This window comes from Macrotis lagotis, chromosome 2, assembly GCF_037893015.1.
Source record: "Macrotis lagotis isolate mMagLag1 chromosome 2, bilby.v1.9.chrom.fasta, whole genome shotgun sequence".
NCBI lineage: Eukaryota > Metazoa > Chordata > Mammalia > Peramelemorphia > Peramelidae > Macrotis > Macrotis lagotis.
This window is the reverse complement of record NC_133659.1, coordinates 201,627,636-201,652,632: the sequence shown is the minus strand read 5'-3', so window position 1 is coordinate 201,652,632 and position 24,997 is coordinate 201,627,636. Positions and strand designations below refer to the sequence as shown.

General features: G+C 36.6%; 1 protein-coding gene across 1 annotated transcript in view; it reads right to left on the bottom strand.

Annotated features, from left to right (window-relative positions):
• DCAF7 (DDB1 and CUL4 associated factor 7) overlaps positions 1-24,997 on the bottom strand; it is a 34,636-nt gene that overhangs the window by 7,540 nt on the left and 2,099 nt on the right. The window contains exons 2-6 of the mRNA XM_074220969.1: positions 8,574-8,732; positions 7,295-7,406; positions 6,278-6,396; positions 1,324-1,533; positions 7-72 (exon numbers count right to left, since the gene is read on the bottom strand). Coding sequence (XP_074077070.1) covers positions 7-72; positions 1,324-1,533; positions 6,278-6,396; positions 7,295-7,406; positions 8,574-8,732 — 666 coding nt within the window. The remainder of the gene's footprint in view (positions 1-6; positions 73-1,323; positions 1,534-6,277; positions 6,397-7,294; positions 7,407-8,573; positions 8,733-24,997) is intronic.

The window sequence follows — 24,997 nt, the reverse complement described above, 5'->3', positions numbered from 1 at the left end:
ATTGACACATGCTCGGTGGTTGTTTAACCTGGCAACAGGGGTACAGGGAACTCGTACATCCAAAATTACCACCTGAAGGAAAGAGCAAAAAAATGATACTATTATCTTCAGTATGAGGAAACAGAAACACATAATCTAATATCTCTCTATACACACACACACACACACACACACACACACACATATGTATATATTTAAAAAATAATAGCTCTTTATGGTTTCTAATCACCTAAACAGGCTTCCAGAAGTGACTGAAAAGCAATCAGGACTTACCAGGGGAAACAAACAGGAAAACAGACAGTCTTCAATTCATGTAAATTCACATTACACAAATTCAACTTTACATAAAGAATCAGAATGAACCTCACATTCCCAAATAACACTCACATTAACTTTGCTGTACAGTGTTGTGCTATCTCTCTTTGCTGTTCTCCTGTGTCCATTTCTGGATCCTATGTGTCTACCCTATGTGCTCTTTTTCCTCAATTCCAAAAAGGTCCTCATGGCTGGCCCCTGTCTCCTCCTACTTGTGATTCTCTGTTACTGGTCCTCCAATGTCCTTGAACCCCCTACCATCCTCCTCCTCCCTCTCTCCATGGACACAAGGCTACCTACACACCCCTTTCCTGCTTCCTCCCTTTCTACCTCTACATGGGCAAATTCGAATTACATAAAAACTACTTTATGTAGAGGTCCACAGAATGGTTCACTTCCATAAAGTAAGAACTGACTGTTACATGGTATTTAAAGGTTACATAAGGCAGTTTATGCTACAAGATAAAAGCAAAGCAGAAATAAGTGACAACTGAGGGGAATTTACTGTTGCCTATCTCATTTAGCTGCCTATAATAGGAATTATGTACCTACTTAATTAAGAGTTTAAGATACCAAAGTGCTGGTTTTTGCCAAAGGAATCAAGAGCCAAAATTTTCACTTGCATTTAGACAATATGGAAGGAAAATAGAAATCCTTTTTGTATTGACATCAACATTGTATTTTATACACAGCTGTTAAGTGCTTTATCCTAGGTCTATCTGAAACTCATTTCCTTTTTCAATGCAAAAAGGAAGAGTCATGTCTATTTTAGCTGGGTGAACAAAGGAGGATGCCTGGATTAAAAAAAAGAAAATGACCACTCCAAATGACCACAAGCATACTTGTCAGAATTATAGCAGAGGACTAGAAGGGTTTTTTGTCTATAATTTCCAGTCTACAAAACCAAGGTACAATGGACATTGATTAGAATAAAGACTGAGTGAGTGGGGCAGTACCTCTGCCTATCTAATAGGCTTGAATAGGATCCCACAAGGAAAAACAACATACCTCCATGCCATCCATGGCCATTGTGGCTAGATAGTTAGGATCCTGCTTGTTCCAGCAGAGACGTAGCAGGGGATGATGCTGTGGGTCTTCATAAATGATGGTACTGTGTTCTAGGTGGCGGAGATCAAACATCCGCACAGAACCATCTGCACCCACTGAAGCAAACATGTCCCTGCCGCCCCCGGCCCGACTAAATGCAATGTCATAGACCTGCTCAGAGATAAGAAAAATATATCAGAATCAAGACCAGTTCTTTTTTTTCTTCCAGCAGGGAAATCTGTACTCTCCAGTACATCCACGTTAAGTACTAGTGGACCAACTCTGCTAGGCTTTTCACATAATAAAGGTAAACACTATACAAATGGAGAGTGTGAAACAAGCTCTCCTGTTGTATAAAACTCAGATCTTTCAGTCTAAAGATACCAAACCATTTCACTAACACTTTCCTTCCTACTTTACCCTCCCTACCAAGCAAGGGTAGCCTGCTATCCTATGGAGTATCAATATGTTAAGCATTAGTCTTCACACTTGGAACACAGTGGAAGCCAGGGCATGTAACCAACCTCTCTCTGCCTTGCTATTAGTTTAATAAGCATGAACTATCTGAGGACTATAATCCCTTAATGGGTTTCACTTGTTGGGCTCAGAAAAATAGTCCCAGAGAGGCCATGACTAAAATGCCAATAATAACATTAATACTGAGGATCACAGAATGAGATGCAGATGTAGTAGTCTCATCAGTTTAATAGCAGAAAAATAAAAAAAAATGAGAGTAATGAAGACTAATAATTATCTTAACTGTGTTGTGAATCTCTTAACAATCAATCATTAATATGGGGGGAGAAACAGATTCAAATTGTCATTTTATTTAAGTGTTTCTATACCTATAAAAGTATTCCATCTTTTCCTATGATGCAGAATTTTTTTATTTTAAATTATGTCCATTCTTCTTATTGTATGCTTATTCTACTTCCCTGGTAGAGGGAAGGGGAATATATGAGTGATATCCTTAGAAAATATTAGGAAGTCAGAAACATTGGTAACCCTAGCCAGGAAAAGCTTCAAACTTTTAGCTGAACACTTAAATCATCTCTGCTATGTAGGTGAGTTGAGAGTTGGGAATTGTCTCTCTAAGAACAGGAATAGGCAATTAGTGAGTGGCCCAAAAGAAAGTACATATGAGCTTAGAAATTAGAAGAAACAGTCTTCTTTTTGCTATCAAGTAGAGCTGATGTGATACATATACACTAAAGGTAAAAGATTGTGACTCACCAGAGGTCACATGGCCACTGAGAAAAAAAGAGATGCCAACTTTCGAAAAACGTATGAAGTTTTTAGCTTTGTCAAAGGACAGAAACAGCAATGAATATGATTCAGACAACCAAAAATAGAAAGTATAAGACAAGGGCTAAAAATTTCAGGAGTCTTAAGCTATAGATAACTTCAGAAAGATGTGAATATAAATCCAAAATCAGTAAAGGATAGTCTTAAGTCCAGGACAGGAATCTTTGGGAACATATTTGGCAGTGTCATAATTTAGGAAGCCAAGAGGAGACTAAGCCAGGAAAATGAAGGAGTTAAAAGTAGTCTGAAGTAACAATGTGGGGAGCTCATATCTTTAAGTTAAAATTAGGAAATACACATTGAAAGGAACTGAGGATGTTCATATAACCTGGAAATAGGTTTTGGGAAGAAATGAAGATATCCCCTGATCTGAAATTTCAGTTGGTAATAAACGATCTTGGACTAAAAGTTTGCAAATTCTTTGCATCCAAATAGGGAATCAGATCTTTGACACTGCATTAATCACACAGATCTTTAGCTAGATCATGTGTTCTTAATCATTTTTTATATGTCATAAAAGCTAACATTTATATAGTACTTTAGGATTTCCAAGTGTTTTACCAATATTGTCCCATTTTATCCTCCCACAAACTCTGTGAAGTAGGTGCTAGTATTAGCCCTATCATACAGAGGAGAAAACTATGGTGGACAAAAGGTTAAGTAACTTGCCCAGGGTCATTTAGCTAAGTAAGTATCTGAGGCTGGATATGAATACAGATCTTCCTGATTTCAAGTCCTGTGCTCTAAACACTGTACCACCTAGTTGCTGTAGACTGTTTTGGTAATCTGGTGAACCCAACGACTCTTCAGTATAATGTGTTTACATGCACAAAATATACAATACAAAGGAAATCAATTTTCCAGAAATTCAGTTATCAAAATATTTTTTTAAAAATCAACTTACTGACTTGAAGTTAAGAACTCCTGGGCTGGATGTTAAAGATAGGATTAGGGATGAGGACTGAAACCATAATTCAATGGTATGGAAAAGTTGGAAGTGAGGAAATTTCCTTGATTAATGGAAGCTGGCAACATTTAAGTCTTGGAAAAATCAAGGGACACTTTAAAGTTAAATGAATTGCCCAGGACCAAAGTCAGTAAATGTCAGAGATAAAACTTGAACCTGGCTCTCCTGAGCTGAGGAGTCCAATATTTGCCTTTGCCACCTTCTTCTCAGATGTTAAAAGTTAGGGATCATAAAAGTGTTTTCTGTAAACTAGTTCATGTCTTCTGTATGTGTTTTTTTGTTTGCCTTGCCTTTACTTCCTAGTAAAATACTTCTGAAAAACTTTGTCTCAGGTCCACAAAAAAAAATTTTTTTTACAATTTAGTCAGGAAAAAGATGATGGAATTCAGTATGTCACCAAAAGTTTGTAGTAGCTTTGATGGCAGCAAAGGGAGCAGGTTTCAGAGTGTGTGGAAAATCTAGAGGAGCTGACATGTTACCAGAGGAAAGAACTAGAAGGGAAATCTAGGAAATAGCTGTGAAAGAGCATGGAACAAAAAGCAGAGGAGGTAGGAGACCAGAAATGTAGCACTGAATACAACTATCTCATAGAGAAAGAAACAGCCAGCTACATTACATAAAATTAGAGGAAGAGGAATAGCTAAGGAAGTAACAAAATGAGACATCAATTATTATACAATTGTACAGAACTGTATAATTACTGAAAAAGATGTTAATATTAACAGATTAATTTCTGGATAAAAAGTACCAACTTTCAGAAGACTCCAACTCAGAAGCTCTCTAGATTATGACACCTGTCTGTGCTTATCCCAAAACTTAAGGTCAAAGGCAAGAGAAGGTTGTTTGGCTATAAGTTACTGTAGATTAGAAGAGAAGATCTTCCAGTCAGTCTCCATCAACTTTATGATTTTAGCTGGGAAGCACTTTCACACAAATTCAATTGATAAGAAAGACTCTAAAACCAAGAAAAGAAAGAGATCCAGAGATTCCTGATTTTAACATGGGAGAAAAATAACAACCCAAAAGCTACCAGGAAACTCAGATCAATTTTCTCAGAGCAGCCATTCTCTAGTTCAGTTTCTTTTAGGTCAGAAGTCACTGCAGGCTATTGCCGCATGATCAAGATACAGAAATCTTTTCCATGAGGCCCAGAATCTTTTTCCTCAGTCTTCTCAGCTAGGCAGATTTCTTTCATTTAATCCTATTATAACAAAAATCTTACTATTAGAAGTCAGAGAGAGGTAAGACCAGGGAAAAGAAAAACTGAGAAACTTGAAATCAAGACTCTCAGTTCAACACCACTTACATGACCTCAGCGGTAAGCCACATCACCTTTGTGAGCCTCTCATTTCCTCATCTGTAAAATGAAGCTAGATATCTCTAAGGTCCCTTCCAACTCTTTAGACTAACAAGAAAAAAATGAAGGGCTGACCTTTTATTAGTAGCCTAGAAACACACTCCCCACCGTAACCAGAAACCTAGAATCTCTGCTCCAAGACTTAAAGCACAGTTCTTCAGAAGAGATTTAATATCATTAAGATAAAGTGAGAAAAAAGCAATAGCTTCAGAAAGAAATCAGAGTACAGAGTAGTCAGAGTAAACATTTTAAGATAGCCTCCAAACTAACCCAGAAAAATGCTGGGGTTTCAACAATTAAATTTGCCAAAAAGAAGCTATCCCTTTCTCTGATACAGAGATGTGAAAATGGATTTAACTCTGAATAGGAATAATAAAAGCTATTAAGTAAACAAAGATCTATAAAAATTTATCTGGAGGATAGGCTGGTCTGCTAAAAATTTTTTTTTCTTTTAACCTGGCTTTATTAAGTTCATTATTTTTACTGCAAATTTACTGAAGAATGCTGCTTAAAATAAGGATATGTTTTTGTCATAAGAGGTTCCAATTTGACTTTTAACATAGCACAAAAAAAGCCTGTCTCAAAAAAAGCTACAACTTTTTGCTTAGAGCAGCTACTTCAAAAATGATTGGGTCTTTTTGATTATTATGTTTTAAAAAATATATCTGTAAGACACAGTGCCATGGCCCCTTTAGTACTACAGAAATGAAGGTTGAGGGGAGCACAAATGAGCACTTTGTTTTACTTTACTCCAAAAGGGATCAAAGTGAAGGAACAATGCTGGAGATAAGAGGTTACTCTATATAAACATTGATGGGGAGAGGAGCTAGGAAAAGAATATGCTCACTATTCATTAAAGTATTATTCTTATTTAAATTAAGTGAATTTTTTTGTTTGCATATATATTTATATTTTTTGTTAAATTTTTTTCAAAGTATATTTGATTTACCACCAAGAGCAAAGGTTGATGAACTATGCCTAGTCCCTATTCCTGCTTTTCTATGACTAATGAGCTAAGAATGTTTTTTATATTAAAGTTCTATTATATTTTAAAATGTAAAAATCATTCTTAGCTCCCAGGTTATATAAAAAAGGAAGGGCCTTGATCAAAGGCCCTTGAATCTTTTTTTAAAACTGGGTCAACTTATTTTCAATTTAATCAGGAAGGTAAAGAGTATAATACAATTCCCACAAGCTGTAAAACAGACAGTGGAAGAAGTTTGACATATGCAACAAAGCAAACACAAAGCTATAGAGAGAAAAAGGAAAAAGAAAGACAATATCACCTCTTTGTCATGTGCTATCAGCTGAGTCTTCACATGGCCAGATACTAGATTCACTCTCCCTAGAACCTGACCAGTCTCCAGACCCCAGATAGTGCAGGTTGTATCAATGCTTGAGGTACCTGAAACAATCAATATAAATTGAGCTACTTGAATGTTAAACTGTTTCGTTCTAAGTTTTCTTTCCTTTTACCTGATTAGCCTTATAATAGCATTCATTTATTCATTGAAATATTTCTTAAGCTCACCCTCAGTATAAATTACTATGCTAGGGATTGAGAGGGATAAAGTAAATAATAAAGTACATGATAAAAAAAAATACTATATATCACTTTAAAGTTTGCAAACACTTTCCTCACAATAACCCTATGAAGTAAGATATTGCAAGTATTTCTGACCCAGACCTGTTAATTATTGGCCTAAGGAAATTCCCATTAAAGCAAACCCTCTACCCATAGATATATTAAATGCTGTATATCTATTATCCCTAGTAGCTAGGTAGGTGGTTGATCTGGACTTGGAAAGACCTGAGTTCAAATGTCACCTCAGAAAATTACTAGCTTTGTGACCCTGAGCAAATCACTCAACTTCTGCCTAACTCAAATAAGGTTAATAATGTCACCTACTTCACAAGGTTGCTTTGATGATCAAATAAAAAAAAATAAAGCATAGTGTCTGGTACCTAGGAGACATTTAATAAATGTTTGTTCCCCCCCCAACTAATTTTACAGAGAGAAGGAAACTGAAGCACAGAGTAATTAACTGAATGAATAAAATAATATGAGTAGTACATAGCCTCTGTATTCAAAGGTAAGACAAACTGTAAACACCTGAAAAACAGAGGGCGGGTCAAACAATACAAAACTGTATCTTTCTGCTTGCCCTCACACTGCTCTACTGTAAAGCACTTAGCACAGAGCAGGTGCACAGAGGTGCAGCTCAGGCCTACAGGTAGAAATCACTTGGATTAGAAGTCAGAACAAAAGCTCTACAGGGGCTGTAACATCTTCCTTCTCTTACCTAAGAGATAAGGATCTACCTCATTCCAGTCAAAGGAGGTCAAAGGAGCACAGAAGTCAGAGTTCTTGTTATTGTTTAACAAACACTCTAGTCTGGTTTCTGTTTCACCAACCTGCAAGCAACAATAAAAATCACTAATAATTATTCACTGTGTCATTTAAAAGATGTATTCATTTTTTCAAATGAAAATCTACCTCCCCTTCCCATTTTCCTTCTCTCACATCCATTGACAAAGTAAGAAAAACAAAAACCCTGTTACAAGTCATGTATAGTCAAGCAAAACAAATTTCTACATTGAAAAAAAAGAAATGAAGGAAGGAAGGAAGGAAGGAAGGAAGAAAGAGGAAAAAAAATGTCTCAATCTGTACTGTGAGTCGGCACCAACTCTTATTCAGGAAATGGGAGGATGTTTTTCCAATCCTCTGAAATCACAGTGGGTCAGGGTCAGTGCTGATCACAGCTGCCAAGCCTATCAAGGCTATTTTGTCTTTACAATATTTTAATGGAGTTCTTTATAAACCTTATATTTCAGTAATCAACAACATGAAAAAAATAATTATGTCAAAGATGATGGTAATAAAGGCTCCTAAATTTCTTTCCAAGAAAGTTGCTCTTTCTCAATTTACCTAATGACTACTTTTAAAATGTTGTCCCCAATTTCCTCTAGAGCAGTAAGAGCTGAAAAGATCTTCCCATAATTGCAAAGCCAAAAAAATCCAGCCTGCAACTTCACTACTTAAATAACCCTCTCTGCTGTTCTGTTGATACAAGCTCTGGTAAAGCCAGGTAGGTGTGCTTCTATGAAGTGTGTGTATACAATAAAATGTAACATTTTGTTTAAATTACTGAAGAATACTTTAGTTGTGAAGAGAATAGAAGGAACAGACTAGACTTATACTGAAGATTTTTAACTTCGCAACTGTCATTTTTCTATAAAGTTACCTAAACTTGTAATTTTCATAGCTGTATAAAACCAATAATTCGGATTGCTTAGATAACCTAAGTCATATTTTGTGAACAGAGTCTTTGTGTCTCTAATAAAATGGACACCAGGGAAATTACATAAAGACTTAGATAGTACTAGAAAAACATGAATAAAATAAACTTAAAACAAACTTTTAACTTGAGTTTTGAAACTTCCTGGGCTAGAGAAACTAAGTTATCCTTTTAATCTCAGGTCACACTGACAAAGAAAACTGCTATTCCTCCAAGTTCTATGTCTCTGGTTAACTCTTTCTATAATTTCCTAAAGGTTAGCATTAATCAAACCAGTACTTACCCTCCACACACGGAGATAATCACCACTTGTTGCCAACAGATCTGGGTATACTCCTTTTGTGTCAGGGATCCACATCAGCTTTGTGGTAGGGTAAGGATGGTCAAAAGTGTTTCTGCAAATAAATTCGGAACTCTCTTCGTCTAAACCTACAAGCTGGACCTGGAATACATAAAATTTGAGTGATATAATAATGTTAGATTTTTCCCCATGAAGTAAATCAGCCATATGGATGATGGCAGAGTACTAATAAATAACAAATCACTGGTCAGTGACAGAGGTCAAAGACTTGTAAAGAAATTTATCTTGAAAAATGGATTTTTTATATAACATTTAATACAAATGTAAACACTTATTCCATTTAAATTCCATTTAAAAAATGGACAGTGAAGATAACAAACGAGAGATTTCCCTCTGGTTTTGGTTCCTCATTATTCCTTAGAATGGACTTTGATCATCACTCATTTACATACGTTGTTATCAATCTTATTATAAACTGAGTCAGAGGGCTCTGCTACTTGAACTGTCAACAAAGTGGTGACTGACCCCATCAGATGGAATGTGATAATTTTTATTATGAAACTATAAGACCTTACTCTACAAATATGTAAGTTTTTTTTACTCATTTTTTTTCTTTCCTCTACTTTTCTAGGCCATAAAAGCATTGTTCTTTCTCCCCATTTCCAATTTTGTACTCATTTGTTAAACCCAGATAGGACTAAAAGCAATCAAGATCAAAGTATTATTGAGTTCCTACACTGGGGAGAAAGGAAATAGGAATACAAAGATGTCTAATACCAAATAAAGTTGACTATAATTGAAAAGATAAAATAGAGTGAGTTAAATAATGATAAAACATTTAGATCATAGTTCAGTAAAAGAGAAGAGGTATAACAAGGAATGATACAGACTGAACTAGACAAATGATAAATGCTACAGTGAGTTTCAAGAAGGAAGAGGACAATCTTTAGAGTTGGGCATAGTTATAGAAAAGGGTACAATCATTTCTTGGATTCTTTAGATTACAGAAGAGACACAGGTTATTTATATTTAGCTCAACCCACCTCTCCTCCCTTCTCCCCATTTAAAGATGAAAAAATTGAAAGGAAGTATGATTTGGATAGGAAGAAATAAATGAGGAAGGCTTTGAAAGTGGAACATGAACAGAAGCAGATACGAAAAAATTCAAAGTGTATTGAAGGTGAATAAACCTTCAATGGAAAGAGAAGTTTCACATAAAAGATTCAGGACAGGCAGACTGGGATCAGATTATAGAGGGCCTTAGAATGCCAGGCTAAAGAATCTGAACTTTACTTAGTGTCAAGTAAACAAACATTTATATTAAGTTCCCAATATGTGCCAAACAGAATGAAGTCACTGAAAATTATTTCAATCTCCTTAAATGATATGACTAAAGACAAGTTTCTGAAATATTATTTGGAAGTGGAAAGACTGAAGGATAATGGAGCATTTAAGACTACTATAATAGTCCCGAAATAAGGTAACAAGGGCATGAATTAGATAGTGGGAATATATAGATACTGAAAAAGAAAAAATTGTTAAAAATCTGATGAACCAAAGAACCAAATTGGTATCCTTCATAAGTAAAATAGAAAGATATTTGATGCCTAATAGACAAAAAAAAATTAAAGTTGAAGTAAGGCTGAGAAGGCAGGCCTCAGGCAGGGCAGGACATGGCCCTTAGACATAAGATTTTAATGGACATAAGCTTACTAGTCTAGTATTAAGTTACAATACAATGTCACAGGTTAGCACCAGTACAAAGAGAACAATGTGGGGGAAAAAAGCTAATCTTAAAGGAAATGCACTATTCCAGCAAATATTTTTTAAAAAGCAATTTCAGGGTGTGGCTAGGTGGCGCAGTAGATAGAGCATTGGCCATGGAGTCAGGAGTACCCAAGTTCAAATCCAGCCTCAGACACTTATTAATGACCTAGCTGTGTGGCCTTGGGCAAGCCACTTAACCCCATTTGCCTTGCAAAAATCCTAAAAAAAAAAAAAATCAATTTCAACAAGCACTAGTTTCCTAGAATATTATTGAAATAATTTGTAACTCCCCACTTCAAACTCCTTAGTCAGGCATTCAAACCTTTCCACAAATCATCTCAGCCTTATCTTCCATTTCAGCTTCAAATTGATCCCTTAAATGGCCCCCAAAAGGGCTCTCCCTTTCACTATGTCACTATATTTTCAAGATTATAGTCTCTGAACCTACCTAATTCTACTCATCCTTTAAGTCTATTCATCTTGGGGCAGCTAGGTGGTGTAAAGGATAAAGCACTGGCCCTGGAGTCAGGAGTACCTGGGTTCAAATCCGGCCTCAGACACTTAATAATTGTGTGGCCTTGGGCGAGCCACTTAACCCCATTTGCCTTGCAAAAACCTAAAAAAAAAAGTCTATTAATCTCCTCAGCTCTATTCATTCAGCTTGTCTAAGCTTTTCTATTGAAATATTCCAATACCACAGTAGATAATTCTTTCTGACTAAATTCTTCCTAACTTTAATATAAATTCCTTGAGAGGAATGAAAATATTTTGGTTTGGTTTTGTTATCCACTGCACCTAACAAGTACTCTTTAAGCATCTGATATTTTATACTTGGAAAAGTTCTCTAAGTATTTAGCTGCTTCAGCAGGAGAAAATTAATAACTAAGATATCCTTCAAGTTTGGAAAAAGCTGAGAAAATTAAAATTCCAATATTGATAAGATTAAGAAGCAAAGCTTAAAATATTCTACCTAGATTTACTGTCTTTATCCAAATTTTCTTAACAAATGATGACTCATACTAACCAGGATTGACTGGTTTATACTTTTAGTTCTCCCAACTCATTTTTTAACCTGTTTTTAAAAATTTGGCTCCTAACAGCAAAGAACAATTTAAAAATAGACGTTCTGAGACAAGACAATGAGTGTCAAATGGCAGTTCCTAAAGAACCCCTCTTTTGGGGAGTATTTAAGGGATTTATGAACCGGTCCATTCAATAAATTAGATGAAGAATAACTAGGACATTCTAAAATTGGAGAAAAAGATATAAGAGAATGGCATAAAAGATGTGTCTCCTTGACATGTTGTTTTCACTCATTCCCCATGGATGGAATGTACTCCCTTTTTTCTTAAAATTCTTAGTTTCCCTCAAAATTCTTAGGTACAACCTTATATATAAGACTTTCCTGCTCACCCCAAATGCCACTCCCCCACAATATATTTGGTTTGTGTTACTGTATACTTAAATATGGTACAGGTTGGATTGTTCCATTAGATCCCTTGCAGTTAGGGACTGTTTGGCAAATAAATAAAATGTCTATCCTACAGTGTTTTACAAATGTTGATTAAGAGCCAGGAAGGACTGGCTGAGTGACCCTCAGTCAGTCACATGATCTCTCAGGGTTCTAAGCAGAGAAGGGTTACATCTTCAATAGAAGGGAGGACTTCCTTGTACAGAATTCCTCTACCAGTGAAATCTCTACTATAGATAACTTTATCCCGAAAGACTCCTTCATCTAACATGTTTTCTTTAGTCAGAGGAGCAAGCCAATCCACAGCACGTAGAAGAAAGTTGAGCTTGCCCTTAACCAAAAATTTTAAATAAATATTGGTTTACTTTAAAGGATTACTGAACAGAATGCTTGCAAAAATAATAGCCAGTTTCCCATAAGAGAATGACCCTTAAGTATTGACTTTCAAAGTCTTGATTTTGAAAAAGACAGAGAAAATTCTCAAGGAAATATAAAACTAACCTTTACTCAGGGTTAGCCTCTAGACTTTTACAGCAAAAGGAAAGTATCACAGCTGCAAATATGGGACAAGTTGGCAGTTCAATTGTAGACTAACTACAAACAGATTCAAGAGATTCATTCAGTTCTATCCAAATTAAACCCAGGCTAGTGAACTCCCTGTGACCAACACTTCCCAGTAAGCAGGAATCTTCCCAGACATAACTATGTCTCTGCCCCCAAAATACTCCAGAGTATGTAAATTCCCCATACCCCTAAAATATCCAGAATAGCAAGTCTTACAAAGGAGATTCAAATAATGTTAACTTTCAAGCGTTTATTAAGAATAACTAAAGGTGAAAATACCACAAGACATTAAAAGTTCATAAACCAACTAATAGTACCTTCATAGAACACATTCAATTATCAGCTCCATGAATTCACTTACCATTCTTTTCCAAATAATTTTTGCATCTGACCTCCAGTCTTGCATCTCCAACTGGATGCACATCTTAAACCCAACAAGTCCAAACTTAATTCATCTTTCTCCTCAAAATCTCCTCTTTCTCTAAATTCCCTATTACTGGGCAATTATATTACTGGTAATAGTTCGAAGTCAAACAGGCTGGCAATCTGGTGTCATCTTCTATGTCTCACTCTCTCATTTTCCATGTCTAATCAGTTGCTAAGCACTGACAATTGTTTACCTTTTTTCTTCTCTGCACGGACAATGCTACCACATCTTCATCTGTTTCTTCACTCCAGTCCTTCTGACTCTGTTCATCTGACAAACTGATCTTCCTAAGGCATAGGTCTGACCATATCACTCTTTCAGTCAATAAACTCCAGCAATTCCCTATTACTTCTTGGATCAAATATATAAAAATTATATATTTGGCTTTTAAAACCTTTCATAATCTGATCCTTTCTTATACTTTTCCAGTCTCTTAAAAACTATTTCCATCTACTCTATGATGCAGTGCTGTTCCCCATGTCTGGAACTCTCTCCTTCCTTATTTCTGCCTTCTTTCAAGTCCCAGTTAAAATCTCACATAATGCAGAAGCCTTTGCTGTTCTTAATATTAGTGCCTTCCCTACAATTTATTCTATAAACATATTATTTTTGAAAAATTGTATGTTGTTGTCTTTCTCAAAAGACTATGTATTCCTTGTATAGGGACTATTTTTTGTCTTTCGCTGTATCAGGAGCACTAAAAACAATGCCCAGCACAAAGTGGGTGCTTAAAAAATTCTTGGTTACTTAATTTCACATTAAAGAAAATTAGGGTCTTTCCCCAAAAGGTATAAGTTTTTCTCATATAAAAGAACAACTTGATGTAAGAGGATTTTGAATACATCTACCTTTTTCAATAAAGTTTTTTTTTAAGGTTTTTGCAAGGCAAATGGGGTTAAGTGGCTTGCCCAAGGCCACACAGCTAGGTAATTATTAAGTGTCTGAGACCGGATTTGAACCCAGGTACTCCTGACTCCAGGGCCGGTGCTTTATCCACTGCGCCACCTAGTCGCCCCTTCAATAAAGATTTCAATAAACTTTTATCTCTTTTATTATTAATAGTAGTAATAATGGTATTAGCTGGCATTTGTGACATGTGATTTATATGGCATACATAATTTGCCCATTCAGCTAGGAGGTGTCTAAGGTAGGATTTAAACTCAGATTTTACTGATTCCAAGATCAGCACTCAGCAGAAACACTACCTATGTTTCCTGAGAATTCTAACGTGGTAGGTACCTCCTGTATTATGGATGCTTCTTACAAATTTACTAAGGCTTCACATTCTTTGAAGCTTGATAAGTTGATGGCTAACTTCACAGGATCAGGTCTTTGGAGATGTTCTACTCCCTCTCTCCTGCTGAAGTTTCAAATGATTTTATAGAGTCTTAGGACAGAAGATGTCAGAAATCTGATTTTTTTTATGAACATGAAAACAAATTAGTAAATTTATTAGAATAAGGAATTTAGGGGCGGCTAGGTGGCGCAGTGGATAAAGCACCGGCCCTGGAGTCAGGAGTACCTGGGTTCAAATCCGGTCTCAGACACTTAATAATTACCTAGCTGTGTGGCCTTGGGCAAGCCACTTAACCCCATTTGCCTTGAAAAAAACCTACAAAAGAAAAAGAAAAAGAAAAAAGAATAAGTGAATTTGTCCAATTAGAATCTCTTGTAAACTTCTAAAGATAGAAACTAGATAAGTATCTACATATATAGTATACATTCTCTCACAAAATACGTATTATAAATTCTGCCCCCTTTTGGCAAATCTTCCTAATAAATTAAACTTTGCTTTTTTCTTGCCTGAAGATGATCAATCAGTATTTATTAAATTATTTAGTCAATGGGTTGGGGTGGGGGGCTTGGATATTGGGTAGATTCCTGTAGTCACCTTCTTGGAGATCATGAACTAGAGTTGCACACAATTATCTGGTATGAAATGATTGTAATTTATAGCAATGGAAGGAATTTCAACATCAAAGAGATCAGATTCTTAAAATATCTGAGTCATGGGAAAAAGAGCTATACTTGAGTTACTAGACAGTAGGGACAGTCCAAAGACTAATGGGAGTGAATTGCGAAAGGATAAACTTAGGCTTGATGTCAAAACTTTTGTGCAATTAGATTGCCTAGAGAAGAGGTTAAGTGCAATTCAATTCACCAAATATTTATTAAGGGCTGCCTGTGTTCCAGGCTTGGCTAATGTGGGGGGCTATGGAGCCAAAACAAACAATGCCTTCCATTAAGCAGCTTTACTTTTGGAAATCTTCAGATAAAGATCAGGGTGCCTACTAGTCAGGTGTATTGCAGAGGGAATTGATTAGGTGCCTACTATGTGCAAGGCTAAGAGTTTTTCCAAATATCAGACCTGGACTCAGTTTTGACTTTGGTATTTTCTGTTTTCTAAATTAATTCCAGGTGTAGGAGACAAATGGAGCAAGATCAAGGAGCGTCATGTTGGAGAACAATTTAAGACTAGTGTGGCTAATATCACAATGTGGGTCAAAGATATAAAAGTATATATAATAAGACTTGAAAGAGGAGATGGAGCCAAGTTGTTAAAAACTTCAATTATTCAATATAGTCATTTTTTTATTCCAGAGGCATGAGGAGTTTATTGAGTTATATCTGTTCTTTAGAAAAATGACTGGCAGCCGAGTAAAGAATGAGTTGGAACTGAGATTGCTGGGAAAACCAATTAGAAGGCTACTGAGGGGCAGCTAGGTGGCACAGTGGATAGTGCACCGGCCCTGGAGTCAGGAGTACCTGAGTTCAAATACAGCCTCAGACACTTAATAATTACCTAGCTGTGTGGCCTTGGGCAAGCCACTTAACTCCACTGCCTTGCAAAGAAAAAAAAAAGGTTGCTGAAATAATCCAGGTGGAGTGATGAAGAGGGCCTGAAAAATGATGAGAGTGAGTAGTCAAGACCACATTAGGGCTCTGAACTTAGGGTTATACAGATAATAGACCACTTGACAGAAACAGGAAAGTTTGGAAGAGGGACTGGTTGTAGGAGTCAAGGGAGGGAGATATACAAAGAATAATTAACCTGATCAACAGAAAGACACTTACATCTGACTCAAATTTCACTATAAAATGAATGCTTTCAATATTTTATGTTCCAGATTTGCAAGAAATGAAGAAAAGTCCACAGTAGTTCCACAGACATAAGGCTTTTCTTTTCCTCTACCTCCAGTCTCCAGATGTCCAAATTCCTTCATTCATGTTCCCTTTACTTCGAGTCAGTTCAGCTAATATATAGTTTTTCTATTTTAAGTTCATATTAAAATCTGTATCCTTAAAGAAAGGAGGCGGAGGCGGAGCCAAGATGGCGAGAAGGGATCAAGTCTTAGGCACTCTCAGATAAAACTTGAAACTAAGGACTCTAACTAAACTTTTGAGAGACAAACCCCACAAAGGGACCCGGTGAGGCAGTTCTCCTACTCAAGGTAACCTGGAAAAGAGCAGAAAGGCTCTGCTCCCCGGGGTTGGAGGGGCAGCCCACCAGAGCGAAAGAACTTCAGCCTCCCGGAGGCAGCCCTTGGGCGCTGGAAGCCGCGGCTCACAGCAACGGGGGAGTCTCCTGAGCTGCACCCCGAGGAGCACCGGGCACAAAGTTGGGGGAACAGCGGGGGACCTCTACCAGAGTGAGCACATGGAGCCCAGCCCTCAGGGCACACAGCGAGCAGCTTGGTCTTTTGGCAGGCAGCCCAGATCTGGAAACAGAAGCAGGCAGAGCTGGTAAGCAGGAGCCCTCAGGGCATGAGCCCATTTAGCTGAGGGAGGGGAGTGAAGATAGAGAGACTGCAGAGCTCTGTCCTCTGCCTTTGGAACAGGACTCTGGGGCTCTGACCACATTCAGACCCTGATCCCAGTCTAGGCCCCCCCATAGAACAGCAGCCCCCCCACCTTAGCCCCTAAAGGGTGGTATGGGGGCTCAGGGCTTCTTGGCCCCAGGACCAGGGATCTGTCTGCTGCGCCACTCAGAGACCCTACAGCAGAGTCAGAGTGAAAGGAGAGAGAAAATATAGTACATGTTAGTGGAGAAATAAGAAAGGAAGGAGTTGTGATCAGCAATGGCAATGTTGGAAAAATATGGACGTAACTTTTGCCATGGACTTATCATGAAGAATGTGATCCACCCGTGAAAGAGTTGTTAGTGTTGGAACAAAGACTGAAGCAAATTTTTTGTTTGGGGGAGGGTTCAGGGCAAGTGGGGCTGGGTGGCCTACCTGCGGGCCACATAGCAGGGTGATCTTTGGGTGTCTGGGGCAGGATTTGAACCCAGGTGCTCCTGGCTCAAGGGCCAATGCTCTGTCTGCCACCCAGCCACCCCTACTATGAATACTATTTTATTTTATTTTGGGTCTTTTTTTCCTTCTTTTTGGTTTTTGCAGGGCAGTGGGGATCAGGTGGCTTGCATGTCACATGGCTGGGTGATTGTTGGGTCTACGGGACTGGATGTGGGCTTGGGTGCTCGTGGCTCCAGGGCTGGTGCTTCATCCATTGCCCCACCTGGCCATACCTACAATTATTACTATTATTATTTTTTTTAATTTAAATTTTTTTCTTTCCCCCTTACTTTATCACTCAAGCAAGTCTATATTCATGGGGGGAGGGGTATTTTGTTTACTCTCAAACAAGAATATTTTATTAATGTAAAAAAAATTTGTACAAAATGAGAATTAAAAAATAAAATTAAAAAAAAAGAAAGGAGGCCCATGAAAATATCGAATTCCTTCACATTATTTGTAATTAAATTTTTTTAAGAGCATTAAAATCCATAGTTTGCTATTCTATTACTTAGTATAGAGTAATTATTTTAAAACTAAAACAAAACAACCTGACATGAGCATAGAAGGACCCACCCTATCCTCAAAGGGCAAAACATGAAAAAAGAAACATGATAGTGACACAGACATTTCTTCCCCTAAATCAAATCTACTTTCTCCAGAAATAACTATTTTAATACTTTGCCTCAATTAAATATTCTCCAATGTTCACAATTCTACACAGTATCACTTTTCAAATATTTCGTCTCTACACAAAAGATATATTTCATAGTCAAATGGAAAGGTAAATTTAGGCAATGAAGATGTCAAAGTGTTCCATTTAATTCATTTAATTCTCCTCTTTGTTTTAAACCAAGAAAACTTTCTTGAAAGAAAAATTTTATTTTCATAAGCAAACAAAATCTAAGCCATCTTGGATGGCTCAAGCTATATTTTTTTTTTATCTATGGGTTCCAAAGGTAAAATTAAATCTGTCAAACTGTACTATAATAAATATACTTGAAAGTAATTATATCTTCATTTATAAAATTCTAACTAATTCTGGGCAAGAGTTATAAAGTACTAACTAAAAATGAGATCAGGACAGTGCCAAGGCAATATACAGAAGAGAACAACAAGACTTTAATCAATTTTAACATCTCTGCTTTGGTCTTTATATTGTTGTTCTTCCCTTTGTCTTTGCTCCTTCTGCAGTAGGATCTTTGTTCTGACATACATCTAACATACATCCTTTGATCTTTCCCCAGCTCCAGCTACATGTTCTTCTCTATAAACTCTATAAAATTTGTCCCACAATTACTTACTTGATATTTTAGTAGAGGGGGGTAAGCTTCCATCCAAATTTAAAAAAGTATACACATATTAGATATTAGTTTGAGGAATATTTAATATTGTCTAGTGATCAAAAATTTATTTTAAAATGTGAAGTCTATATGTGTAAATTTCTAAGTTTTTTTATGGTTTTCCTAAATTGACTTTGCAAATTAAGTCAATTAGTTCAATTCAACAAATAAGCATTTCTTAATAGCCTACTACGAGCACATCATGCTCATAGTAGTAAGGAAAATAACAAGGTGTTTAGTGAGTGTGTGTATGCACGTGCGCGCGCGCACACACACACGACCATAACATCAAACAGCATAAGATAAGGACATAAAAAGTTACAAAGAGAAGTCAAACATAAGGATCTCAACTATATTCTTTTACAGGCTGGAAGAAGGGTATCAGCCATCTATCCTGTCAATTAGATTCTTATTTGATCATACACAATGCTAACATGTAAGTCCTTAAATATATAAATATGCCTCAAAAGACAACCTAAATTCAGTGTTGAAGGGGGATTCTAGAATATAATTACTACATTTAAGATATCTTTTTTTTAGAGGTTTTTTTTTGCAAGGCAAATGGGGTTAAGTGGCTTGCCCAAGGCCACACAGCTAAGTAATTATAAAGTGTCTGAGACCAGATTTGAACATAGATACTCCTGACTCCAGGGCCAATGCTTTATCCACTGTGCCACCCCGCCACCCCTAAGATACCTTTTAAAACAATCCTCTTTTCTCTCTTCTAACAGAGGGCATCATTCTATTTTTCATTAATGTCACTTAACTCTAATTTAAATCTCTTCTGTAAAATTATGAGACCATATTACTAGCTTCAAAGTCTTATTGACTTACTGTTGAATTGTCTAGACTAACTAGAGATATGTGTCCGCTATCACACTGGCAAAAAGCACCTTTCCAATGCACTTTAGGTGGTTCCATTTCTGAATAAATTTCAGCATATCACATACCTAACTCCCTTTCTCAAAGGGTCTGATAGTGTTGTCTCACAACATGCCAGACAGTGTTAAAAATTTGTTTCTTCATATCACAGCATGCATATCCTTATGAACAAATGTAAACTGGGACAACAACAAAGAAATCAACAATATACCCAGAGGGCTGCAGGGTACTCTCCTCAGTCAGTCATAGGAGGAATTATTTTAATTGTTATATGTAATCTAATTTTTAGTTCCATTTCCCATTGACTTTCCAGGGAGATCTTTCTGAATATAATCACAGTAAAGTCTCAAACACCTGGAAAAGGCACAAATGTACTAAATGGTTTTCATCAGAGAAATCTGAATTTTCTCCATAGTGCCTTGTACATACATGTTTTAAAAAGTCCTTAAGCAATCTGGAAATTAACATCCCTCTAGTATGGAAGAGACTTGTCTGCACCACTACTGATTATACTCACCTTTAAATTCATTGCTGCAATGAGTACCATAATACAACAGATAATAATAGTAAATTAACATGCAGGGATGCAGAAGGGTTAAAAGAAACCAGTCTAACTTGTAATGGAAATACATTAGAAAATTTCAATTATACATTAAAACAAAAGGAAGAAAGAAAGATTTTTTTTCCCCCAGTGGATTCCTTTAACACTAAGGTATCCAACAAGGAGTACTCCTGGTGGAAAAATCTCTCCAGTGAAACCTTGTAAATGTATGGAGGACTCAAATCTTGGAAAAAATTCCCCCAGAAATATCTTCTAGCTACCTTCCCAACTCACAGATTTGTAGTTTGGATCTCCAGAAGGGTGAATACTTTCAGGCTCTAGGATCCCTCGAGAGTTAGTAGTCTTAAAATTATAGTTCACAAGCTCCCCCCACCCCAACAGTCACTAGTAGACACAATTAGAACAAATCAAAGTTATTTTTAAGATGACTCAATGAGAACAGCAGTTCCCTATAAATCTAGGGAAATAATGTCTCACAAATACATTGTCTGTGGAAAGAACAGGCACAAAAATAGGACACTGGTAGTGAAGCACACAACTCACTCCTCTGATACTGTAGGGCCTTGATGTCCTTTTTCTCCTTATGGAATCTTTATGATTCTTTCAACCTAGGGGGTAGTATTTCTGTTGGGCAGGTAAATTGAGCTGAATCCCCCAGAATCCACGGTTGTCTCTTTTCTGTGCTGCCAGAGAGCACTCCTTAAAGCTGTTTTCTTGCTGCCTTTCTGTCTACCTGAATTCTGCTTGTCTCTATTCTCTGTTGAATTTGGTGTGTTCTCTACTAGGTAAAATATTTTTGATTTAAAGTATCTTGGGTGATAGAGAAGAGAGAAAAAAACTCTCCTTTCCCAGTCCTCAGGCAGAAACTTTAAGATCTAGATTCGTGCTCAATTGCCTTTTAAAAGCCATGAAGGACTTTTCAATTCAATCAAGAAAAACTTCATTACACTCCATAAAAGAATGATAGGTTAGATAGGCTGTTTGACACTCCTCTAATTCCATCAAGATGAAACTATTTAAAACTTTGAAAAGCAAAAATAATGAATTATTACATTACACTTAGTTAACAAAATTAATACCTCATTACCTCTGTTATCTATCCTTCACTTTCTGTGATATATTGGAGGTTGGAGACTCCCTCCCCACATTCACATTAGAACTGAAAGAAATTAACCCAGGAATTTAACTAACCCTAACCTCCAGCATACACTGAAGCAATGTTATTTATTATTGAATCTAAGACAGGGAAAAGAGGAGAAAAGGGTGTTTAAAAAGCATCAAGTGTTCAGATACAGCTAAAAGAGACTCTGAAAAAGGGATTTAATGCAGATCAAGGAATTTATTTCCTCTAGGTCTTTAAAAGCATAGATTGCCTACAATTGTAAAGGCACACGAAAAAGATCTACAGCTAGGTGGCAAAGGGCCTGGCCTGCCTGGAGTCAGAACTCATCTTCCCAAGTTCAACTCTAATGTCACACTGACCAGCTGTGTGACCCTTGGCAAGTTATTTAATCCTGCTTGCCTTAGTGACCTCATTTGTAAAATGAGCTGCAAGCCACTTCAGAATCTTTGCCAAGAATACCCCCAAATGGGATTGCCCAGAATTGGACACAACCAAAAAAATGACTGAAGACAAAAAGGAACTAAAATTGAGTTAGTGATCGCTAAGATCTTCACCTGCCCTGAAATTCCAATTTTTTTCTGAAAAAAGGAACCAGAAAATAAGACATCAAAACAACAAAATTTTCATCCTCAGGAATCTGTGGTCTTTACATCATCTCTAGTAGTTAATATTTATGATGCTGGAATCAGAATGCTGTTTCCCACTGCCACCGCCAGCTGGTGGTCTCTCGTCCATTAACTAGTAACTTCTCTTCTGAAGTTCATTCTATCCAAATCATCCATGGACTAACAGCAGCACACTTTTCCTTCTTTCTCAATGAGTTTAGTGCCTAATTCATAATATTTCTTTCATTCCTAACTAATATTCCCCCATTTTAGGTGATTTCAATCTATGTTGATGCTCCCTCAAGTATGGAAGTGATTTGCTTATTTTATTTTATTTTTTTTAGGTTTTGCAAGGCAAATGGGGCTAAGTGGCCCAAGGCCACACAGCTAGGTAATTATTATTAAGTGTCTGAGGTCGGATTTGAACCTAGGTACTCCTGATTCCAAAGCCAGTGCTCTATCCACTGTGCCACCTAGCCACCCCTGAGACTTAAAGGGAAGTATTGTTTCAGATTAGGAGATTGAGACTAGTTTAACACAGAGGCATGATTAGTGTCTCAGCTGTACTCAGGAAAAATCATATATCCTTGATTTTATTATTATCCACAAGTGTACTGCTTCACATTTGCAAACTTAGACCTTCTTTTATCTGATCTGTGTCTTCCTATGTCTCACTCTAAAACTTTTTTTTTCATCCTCCAAATGACCTTCAATCCCTCAAAAAAATCTCCCATGCTCATTGAGGAGTTCGTTCAACTCTGTACCATCTTTTATTTAAAACATCTCAGATCCAACATGTCCAAAACAAGATTCAACTCCTTTCAGGCCTTCATCAGCTCTTTTGCTTTTACATCTGCAATAACCTTCTAAGTATTCTAGCAGCATCAAATCTCTCCTCATTCTCCACTTTCCTAAATCATTGATCTGAACCATTTTGGTCTCCAAATTCCGTGATTCCCTTTTACCTTCAGTATCAAATATAAAGTCCTTTGTTTTAATCTCCTTATGTTTTATTCCCCTGTTCTCCCACATCTCTGCACTGGTTGTTCTCATTGTCTAGAACTTAATGCATTTTGTCTAATTCAAGCTCCATTACTACTGTTACACTAAACAGACATCAAATATGGAGCTAATAGTTACAAGATGTCCCAAAAGTCTTAGTGCAGCTTTAAGTTCTAAACTAATAAACTATTGAATGTTAACATTGAATTAATACTTTTGGACACCCTGTATAAACTTAGGTTAACACTAAGTACAGAATGAATTTCACTCTTCCCTGCCTGGACAAGAGCCTCTCCAGAAAGCAATTAAGTTTTTAAAAGGTTAGGTTACCCTTGTCCTGAAAGGGGATCATACTGCCTTTGTGATCATTTTTTATTTTCATTTTTCGCAAGTGACTAAAGAGACATGTTCTAAATGAAAAGAACTATGAATTGGTAACTCAGCAATCTGAGTTCTACATTCAAGTTCATCACTAATCATGTCTCTATATTAAGCTAGTCTTAGTTTCCTAATCTGAGACAACACTTTCCTTTAAAGAAATATGTAACTATAAAGACCTGAAAATCTCAAAGCTCAAAATTCCTTGTCAAAGTTTTTCTTACCTTCATTCCTACACTTGATCTAGTTTCATAAAAGATATTGATCTAATTTAGGATCAGTAAAGGAGCTTACCAAATTCATTATCTTCCCAGCATCATGATTCAATGTGATCCAATAAGAAATAAAAGTTACACTAAACAAAGAAGTACCACCACTCTTGAATGCAATTAAACTTTCTGATTTTTTTTCCTGGCAAATCAAGTAATATCAAGTGATGAGAACTTAACTTTTAAAGAAACCTTTTATAAAACAAACAAGGACAGAACAACTTGCCCAAAGGCACAAAACAAAGTTTTCCTTCCTAAGGTAGTGCCTAGCCCAAGTCAGGATTTTCCCCTGAGGTTAAGTGATTTACAATCTACTACATTATGCTGCCACTCTTAGGTAACACTAATTTTTACATCTTATTTTCCACACCTGTATTGTAAAACCAGGCTAAAGTCTTTCAGTAGTAACCAAACAAAAGGTTTTCGTTAGCCAACTAAGTCATACTCAATCAGAAGTTTTCATAGGATAAGAGATCTGAAGGTTGCCTTAAAGTATTTCTTTTTCCAATTGATACATGAAACTTTTTTTCCTACAAAGAGTCTAATTTACATTACAATGCTTCATAGTTAATATGGATTTACCAACAATGAACCTGTTTTTCAAAACATCTATCACAGACTGTTAAACTATAAAAGCTAACTTTAAACAGCCATTAATAGCTAGTTTGTGGCTCAAGATCCTACAGGACCTCAGTTTTTTCATCTGTAAAATAAGGAATTATATTATGATTACATCAAATTATCTAAAGTCCCTTCCTAGGTTAACATTCAATAACTTTAAATTCCCCCAAAAGGGGTATGAATGATGAGTTAGAAATTACACAAGTGAAGCAACTTCAATAGCTTCATAGAATACAAATACTGAACTCTGCTCCTGTCCACTGAACTGAAGGGAATTAGTCAAGAAGCATTAAAGTGAAAAAAGACAACTGTGCAATAGCCTCAGAACAGAAACTAATGGAATCACAAGAAATAAGTGAAGCTAATAGCAAAATTGACTCTGACCTATACTTTCCATTACACAAAAGCTAAGAGTCAGGCACAAAAGACAAAGTCCAAGACAAAACAAATTTTGCTCTCATGAAGCTTACTTTCTATGAAGGAGATTCAACATGTACACTGACCAAAATTCATGAGGGGAAGAAGTCTGAAATAAGGCTGGAATTAGTTTCTGGCTACAACCATATTGTGAAGAACCTTGAATGCTAGGCTGAAACACAAGCTGAGGAACTACCTAAGGATTTAACAGGGGCAGTGATAAACTCAGACCTAAGCTTTGAGGAGATGATGCTGGCAGTTGTTGGATGATGGATTAGAAGACTGGATGCAGGGAGGCCAATCAGGAGGTTGTTACATTAGCTCCACCAAGAGAAGATCAGAGTCTGAACTAGGATAGTGGCCTTACCAGTGGATAAGAGGTATGTATGATGTGGAGATGATTGGAGAAATCAAGTTATGTCTCAGAGGTTTTAAGTTACAAACATACAAAGTGCTCTCAAGAGAAAAAGTGGGTTTAGTTTTCTTTTGAACAAAATACTATTATTTGACATTTATATAAACTCTTTTCAAAGTTTATAAAAGCACTGCTACAGATACTATCAACTCCCATGAACCTGTTTCCTTATCTGTAAAGGAAATAGGATAAATCAGATGGATAGTACATGGAAGAGGAAGACATGGGTTCCAGTACGGCCTCTGACTAACTAGCTATGAGACCA